Source organism: Gekko japonicus, unplaced genomic scaffold (genome assembly GCF_001447785.1).
Source record: "Gekko japonicus isolate JY-2015 unplaced genomic scaffold, Gekko_japonicus_V1.1 scaffold4936, whole genome shotgun sequence".
NCBI lineage: Eukaryota > Metazoa > Chordata > Lepidosauria > Squamata > Gekkonidae > Gekko > Gekko japonicus.
This window is the reverse complement of record NW_015173839.1, coordinates 55,077-63,350: the sequence shown is the minus strand read 5'-3', so window position 1 is coordinate 63,350 and position 8,274 is coordinate 55,077. Positions and strand designations below refer to the sequence as shown.

The window sequence follows — 8,274 nt, the reverse complement described above, 5'->3', positions numbered from 1 at the left end:
GAGGAGGAGGAGGAGGAGGAGGAGGAGGAGGAGGAGACTGGATTTATACCCCGCCCTTCATTGGATTTACACCCTGCCCTTCACTACCCAAAGGAGACTCAGAGCGGCTTACAAACGCCTTTCCCTTCCCCTCCCCACAACAGACACCCTGTGAGGTAGGTGGGGCTGAGGGAGCTCTTGACAGAAACGGATCTTTTTCAAGGACAGCTCTGACAGAACTGTGGCTTGCCCAAGATCATCCAGCCAGGTGCAAGTGGAGGAGTGGGGAACGAAACCCGGTTCTCCCAGATTAGAGTCCACGCACTTAACCACGACACCAAACTGGCTCTTCCCTCCTGTCAACCCTCCTGTCAGAGTCCCACAGTAATCAGTCTCAACAACGTTCCTTCAGAAGGATCAAGTTTATTGAGCACAGTAAAGGCAGGTCATCTGTCCGCACATTCAGTGTTAGATCTCACTCCAAAGGCAGGAAAGGGGGGAAGAAATACAGGATTCAAACTGGGGTCCCTTGATGGAATTGAGCCAGTCAGAGGATGAACTGCAACGCTCCTAAACTAAGGGGTTCACATTCCCAGCTAAGCAACAGGAGCGAGGTACCAAGGTCACTAGTCCAGGCTAAGAGATAAGACACAGGAAAGAAATGAAAGTGAACATTCCAGCACATTAAGATCTTCACCCAGCCGCCTCCTGCCTCCCCCCACCTATAATGGCAGCGTAGCCGACACCTCCAAAGCAGCCATTTCCTCCAGGGGGACTGGTCTCCTTAATTTGGAGATCAACTGAAATCCTGGGAAATTTCCAGTCATCACCTGGAGGCTGTCTAAACTGAATATACACACCGTGAGGAGTGACGACAATTACAATTTGTACGAACAATTAAATTTATATTACAAATATCTCACATTCTACATACCAAAAAATCCAGTAATCTTTCAGTGTCCTCTTATAAAGAGCTGGTCCAGTGACATCCATTCATTCAACAGGTGAACGTCACACATTCCAGTCATCAAGTTTGGTGTCATGGTTAAGTGTGCGGACTCTAATCTGGGAGAACCGGGTTTGATTCCCCCACGCCTCCACTTGCACCTGCTGATGTGACCTTGGGTCAGTCACAAGCTCTGTCAGAGCTCTTTGAAAAAGAGCCGTTTCTGTCAGAGCTCTCTCAGCCCCACCCACCTCACAGGGTGTCTGTTGTCGGGAGGGGAAGGGAAAGGAGTTTGTCAGCCGCTCTGAGACACTTTTGGGTAGTGAAGGGCGGGGTATCAATCCAATCTCTTCTTCTTCTTCTTTTACCTCACAGGGTGTCTGTTGTGGGGAGGGGAAGGGAAAGGAGTCTGTAAGCCACTCTGAGACTCCTCTGGGTAGTGAAGGGCGGGATATAAATCCAATCTCTTCTCCTCTTCTTCTTCTTTGTTGTGATTTGATCTTGTTGAAAGGTCCTCAGGCGACTCGGATTCCATTCTGTGCTTCCATAAAGTTCCCAAACACAACTCCAAAATTCACAAACACACCTTCAGCAGGCTAGCTTTAATGCCGGTTTCACTACACCAGCTTCTTCCTGGGAAATCATGACAAACTTCATTTTTTAAAATAAAGTTTTATTAGTTTATATATAGAAAGAGGGAAAGGGGGAAAGGGAAAAGAAAGAATACAGAGTTATATATATGTCAAAACTGAACAACAAATAGATAGGAACTATCGGTATGGTGGGTAAGTGATGCTCTGTCTTCTTAGTGCCTTGGGGGGAGCAACAGTCGGGTGGCTTCTAGTGTCCTGGCCCCACTGCTGGACCTTCTGCTGGCACCTGGTATTTCTGGCCACTGTGTGACACAGAGTGTTGGACTAGATGGGCCTTTGGCCTGATCCAACACTGGCGTCTCTTATGTTCTTATGTTCTTACTGATTGTAAGAGAGTATGTACTCCAATCCAGTATTTATGAACCTTTTTACATGTCCACCACATGTGATAGTATGATCCAACATGATACTACATTTCCAGCACCTGTTAATTAAGTTTTTATACATTTTAGCTAATCTATCTGGGGCTAGGTGCCATCTATAGAACATTTTATACAAATTTTCTTTAAACAAACTTCAAAGACTCATCCAATTGAGGATGGGTGGTCAACCCTAAATTTCCAAAACAGAAATGATTGTCAAGGCTTTTCTTATCAGTGGCTTTTACCTGCTGAATGAATGAATGAGACTGGACTGGTTGTTTATAAGAGGACACTAACAGATTGCTGAATTTTTGGTATATAGAAAATGAGAAAATGAGATATTAATTGCAATACAAATTTAATTGTTCATACGAGTTGTATTTTTTTGCATTATATATTTATTAGGTTTTAAATATAGTAAACACATACACCATCAACATAAACATAAAGACAAACAAAAACACAAACACACATAAATTGGGAATATTTTTTGTACAGTAACACAATAGCATAGTCAAGCAGCAAAAAAGAAAGATTATACTTTCCCTCCTCCTTAATAAATAGAACATTTCACAGCTGAACACCTACTTCTATTAGAGCCACCTTTTAAGGTTTAGTGACACAAATTGATTAACTACACATTTTGCTCAAATTGATTTTACAAGTTGTTCAGATAAATTTTACAAATTGGTTTTACAAGTCACCAATCTACATTGTTCCCTCAAACCAAGGCTCTCATAACTTCTCAAACTATTAATCCTCGTTAGTTACTATTTACTATTTTCGTTACTATTCACTCCATTGGTCTATAAATTTCTTACTTTGATATATTGTTTTCCCCTACTTCATTTGTCAGTGTCCCATTATGACTAGAATAGACTTAGGTTTTTTACATTTAAATTTAGAACATAAATTATAGACCATTCAAACCATTTCATTTATCTTATTGTTTCCTGTAAATCTATAGCTTCCCTTAAAAAAAATTATTACAACTTAGCAATAAGTTGTAAATGAGTTGTAATTTTTGTCACTCTTCACGGAGTGTATATTTAATTTAGACAACTGGTCCCATGATCTCTCTGCTTTCGTCACCTGGAGGCTGGCAACTGTATGGCATGGAACTGTTGCCTACCCCACTGGGTCTCTCCCCCCAGCCTGTACCCATGTGCCCCTCTCTGCTTCAGGCCTCCGGTTTGCCCCTCCAAAGGAGAGACCTCTTCCCTGTCAGAGAGTCGCCCCTTGACATGGCCCTGACCTCTTTCGATGACCAGTACAAAGGCTGTGCGGCCATGATGGAGTCTGAGCTGGAGGAGCTGAACCGCACCGAGTTCGCCAACAACCGGGTCTACGCCGAGGCCTGGCCAGAGGCAGCCTCCAAGTGGAATGAGAGGAAAGCCTCCCTCTTGCCGCCCGGAGGCCTCGGGCCGGAGTACGCCATCGCCCTCACGGCCTACACCGTCCAAGGGCGCTTCCACCGGGATTTCAACGCAGCCGTCAGGGAAGCCGGGCGCACCAGAGACTATTACCTCAACCACTTCCCCTTCAAGGCCTTCCATTTTCTCCTGACCAGGGCCCTTCGTGCTCTGAGGACCACCTCTGAGTCCCGCTGCCACAAAGTGTACCGTGGGGTCAGAGGGTTCCGCTTCGTCTCGGAACGCCAGAAGCAGGTCCGTTTCGGACACTTCACCTCCTCCTCGCTGAAGAACGAGAGCGCCCTGCAGTTTGGGAAGGACACCTTCTTCACCATCGAGACCTGCCACGGGGTCAACATCAAGAACTTCTCCTTCTTCCCCGGCGAGGACGAAGTCCTGATCCCTCCCTTTGAGATGTTCAAGGTGGTGAACTTCACCAAAGCGCCTGATACAACCTTCATCCATCTTCTCTCCATGGAAGATTCCAGCACCTACAACTGTGCTTTTGTGAAAGGTAATACCCAGCGCCCCTCGCTCCCAGGGTCTATAGTGAAGCAGGAAGCCACACAACGACACCAGAGTCTCATAAGAACACAAGAGAGGCCCTGTTGGATCAGTCCAATGGCCCATCCAGTCCCACATTTTGTCACACAGTGACCAAAAATACCAGGTGCCATCAGGAACTCCATAAACAGATGCGATACCACAGTATGCTATATACAGAAAGCAAGCAAGCACCGTACAAATAACGCAGACCGCAAGTGCTCAAAAAGTCATGCAAAAAGAGTAAGTTTATATGACAAGAATAACAGAGGACCACGTGTATCAGCCAAACCAAATTACATCGTATAATGTACAGGTCCATGACTATCGCAAGTCCATAAATGGTACACAGACAAAATGCAAGTCCATAAATGGTGCTAAGGATTTTTCCTTCTACATATACCATTTTAAAGTCTCCTGTACATTATGAGTACTTCATGAAGGTAATTTTTGCCTCTTAGTATTTAGGATATGGGTTTGATTGTAGTATATGATATTAATAGTTTGGTTTTACTTGTAATTGTAGTAGTGTGAACTTCTTGAAGAAGAGCTATCGAAATGAAGATCAAAATCCGGAGTCTTCATCTTTTGTTTGTGTACCATTTATGGACTTGCATTTTGTCTGTATACCATTTATGGACTTGCATTAGTCATGGACCTGCTAAAACGGAGGAGCTTGAGCACCTAAGCTTCCTCCCGGCCGCCATCTTGGGGCATTTGCACTTTTCTCTCCATAAGGCCTGATGCATGTGGTCCCCTGTTATTCTTGTTATATAAATTTTCTCTTTTTGCATGACTGTTTGAGCACTTGTGGTCTGTGTTATTTGTACACTGCTTACTTGCCATCAGGAACTCCACCAGCAGGGCCAGAACTCCAGAAGCCCTCCCACTGTTGCCCGCCAGTCACCAAGAAGACAGAGCATCACTGCCCCAGACATAAGAACATAAGAGAAGCCAATGTTGGATCAGGCCAATAGCCCGTCCAGTCCAACACTCTGTGTCACACAGTGGCCAGGACCCAGGGGCCATCAGGAGCTCCACCAGCGGGGCCAGAACCCCAGGAGCCCTCCCACTGTTGCCCCTCCCAAGCACCAAAAATGTAGAGCACCCCTTGCCCCAGACATAAGAACATAAGAGAAGCAATGTTGGATCAGGCCAATGGCCCATCCAGTCCAGCACTCTGTGTCACACAGTGGCCAAAAATACCAGGTGCCATTAAGAGGTCCACCAGTGGGGCCAGGACACTAGAAGCCCTCCCACTGTTGCCCCCCCCACAAGCACCAAGAAGACAGACCATCCCTGCCCCAGACATAAGAACATCAGAGAAGCCAATGTTGGATCAGGCCAATGGCCCCACCCAGTCCAGCACTCTGTGTCACACAGTGGCCTGCTTCTTAAGGTACCTAAGATGTTCTACCACTGACCCAGAATCCCTCCCCAATACATGAAGCTGCCGTATACTGAATAAGACCCTTGGTCCAGAAAGACCAGGATTGCCCACTCAGACTGGCAGTGGCTCTCCAGGGTCTCAGGCGGAGGTCTTTCCCATCACCTACTCGCTGGTCCTTTTGACCGGAAATGCCGGGGACTGAACCTGGGACCTTGTGGATGCAAAGTAGAGGCTCTGCCACTGAGTCACAGCCCCTCCCTGTCATCAAAACTCCTTTTCCCCCTCTTTCACTGCCTAAATTTGTTACAAAGCCCAATAACTGGCACAACTGTTGATGCTGTATGTTGTTCGCCCCACTCACTCCCTTGGGGTCTGCTTCTGAAGGCACCTGAGCTTGGCTAAAGAATCTCAAAGGATTCTGGGCTCCACCTTTTGGTCTCCAGCCCAGCTCCCGGCAACTTTCCACGTATTTTCTAACTCAAATGTTCCAACTGGATGTTGAGTCATTGTGCCACGCCCGCTGCGCCAGTCCTTCCCATCTTCCACTGGCTGGTCTTAAAAGGGGAAGAAACAGGGTATGAATGGCTCACGTCTAACTGTTTCTCTGTTGCCATTTTTAGAAAGAAGGTGCAAGACCCAAAGATGCCATTTCAGTGCAGGTAAGAGAGCTCCTGGGGAAGAGAAGGCAGCTTGGCATAGCCCGATTTCGTCAGATCTCAGAAGCTAAGCAGGGTCGGATGGGGGACCCCCAAGGAAGGCTCTGCAGAGGAAGGCCATGGCCAGCCACCTCTGCTTCTCGCTTGCCTCGGACGTCCCTTGGAGAGGTCACCATAAGCAGGGGTCATTTCCTGCAGGAGCGCACAGGAGCAGAGCTCCAGCAGTAACTAGTGGTGATTGGGTTTTATTAGGGAGGTTGAAAGGGTCAAAATAAATCAATTATGCTAATATGTATTGGAATGGTAGATCTGAATATTAATTAAATGGGGTAATGAATTTACATGATTTATAGGTATTTGATAATGAACGATAGGATTAATTGGAAAACGACCTTATTTATTTATTTATTTAACTGTGATCGAAAGGGTCAAAATAAATTAAATATGTTTAATTGTATTGGAATGTTAGGATGGAATATTAATTGACTGGGGCAATGAATAGATTTACAAGTATTTGATAATGAATTTTGACTAACAACAGGAGACTGTAATGTTAAAGTGAATATAGGGGGGGTGTTTCTTCTTTTTTTGTTATAAATTGGGTAGAGAAGGTTCATTATATAAAAGGTTGTATGTTATAAAATAACAACTGGTAATTCTCTGGGGAAAAACTGTCTACAATAATGTTGGTGTTATAGAATGTGCTGTGAGTAGGAGGTGTTCTTTGATAACAAATGGTTGTGATTAGGATGGAGTTAGATTGGAGTTGGGTGGAATAAACGTGGATGAAGTCCTGGCAGTTGATAATTCAAGGATAGTGTTGCAGTCCAAAGGATAAAGAAATGTAACTAAAAAGCAGCAGAGTAAACTTGAAAGTGATTTGAGATATGAAAGTTATTTGTGACAACTTGAGTTAGGCCTGACATACCCACGACTATCTATTTTATAATTTCTCTTGGATTGTATTATTGGGAAATGCTTTTAATATTCTATGCCAATAAAAGTTATTTGAATTGAATTGAATATGAAAGTTATAACAAGATGTTAAATTAGCTTAAAGGATGTAAGATTGAGTAAAGTGTAAAAGGGTATTAAGAGAAAATGAAATAAAAATTTAATAACATGTCCCTATATTGTATATAAGGAACCAACAGGCTACAGGAGGATGGGTTTGAATGAAATCAGGAAAAGATAATTTATAATGAGCAAAAATGAAGGTTTGACATCACTGATAGGACATGAATTCTTAGTATAGTGTAGAAAAGACAGTATTAGAAGTATAAAGGTAATGGAATTGGAGGTTTCTACTTAATACTGTTATATTCAATACAGATATGATGGCAAGATCAAAGATAAGAGCAAAATGTCTTATCATATGGATAAGTGGCATGTTATTCTGTGTTGCTGTGAATGTAAAGTGATGTTGGGGGATGTTGATTGTAGTCTTGTTGTTGAAATTGTTTGTATGTGCAGTGTAGGCTAATATTGTAAAAACTCAATAAATATATTGTTTTTTTAAAAAAAGAGCCTAGGGGGCGGGCACATGCAACAAGCCCCACCCCCTGCTCCCAGCAGCCCTCAGTCAGAGCAAGAAGCAGCCAAGTAAGTTGCAGAGGCCCCCCCCCCCAGTCCATAACAGTCCAGTGGCACCTTTAAGACCAAGGTTTAAGACCAAGTTTTATTCAGGTACCAGCTCTCCCTCCTCTGCGAGGACAGATCTGCATGTTCCCCCCATAGCTAGCAATCCAAAACAATTCAGTGGAGCCTGAGCGGTGGGTGTCGCCTTCTGACACACTTCCGGCGATGTCAGGGGGTGTGGCATATGCAAATGAGTTATGCTAATGAGTTATGCTAATGAGCTCCTGCACCTCTTTTTCTACGAAATGACCCCCAGGTCCAACTTGTCAGCACTTTACAAACACGAATAGAGATTTGGGAGGGAAGGCAGCCTCGTACAGCCCAATTGCATCAGATCTTGGATGCTAAGCAGGGTCGGTACTTGGATGGAGACTACCAAGAAAGGCTCTTCAGAGGAAAGCAGTGGCAAACCACTTCTGCTTCTTGCTTGCCTTGGAAGTACCTTGATGGGGTTGCCAGAATAGGGTTATGACTTGATGCACATACATATATAAAGGAGCTTCCAATTCCAGTTTTTTGCCACTCACCTTTTTATCCCAGGGGTCATTTCGTAGAAAAAGGGGTGCAGGAGCTTATTAGCAACTCATTAGCATAACCTATTTGCATATGCCACACCCCCTGACATCAGCGGAAGTGTGTCAGAAGGCAACACCCGCCGCTCAGGCTCCACTGGACTCTTTTGGATTGCTAGCTTT

The 8,274-nt window shown here is 44.6% G+C and overlaps 1 protein-coding gene across 1 annotated transcript in view; it reads left to right on the top strand.

Annotated features, from left to right (window-relative positions):
- LOC107120840 overlaps nt 1–8,274 on the top strand; it is a gene marked incomplete at its 5' end in the record, with an annotated part of 21,786 nt that overhangs the window by 3,246 nt on the left and 10,266 nt on the right. Inside the window, 2 exons of the mRNA XM_015423611.1 lie at nt 3,125–3,866; nt 5,906–5,944. Coding sequence (XP_015279097.1) covers nt 3,125–3,866; nt 5,906–5,944 — 781 coding nt within the window. The remainder of the gene's footprint in view (nt 1–3,124; nt 3,867–5,905; nt 5,945–8,274) is intronic.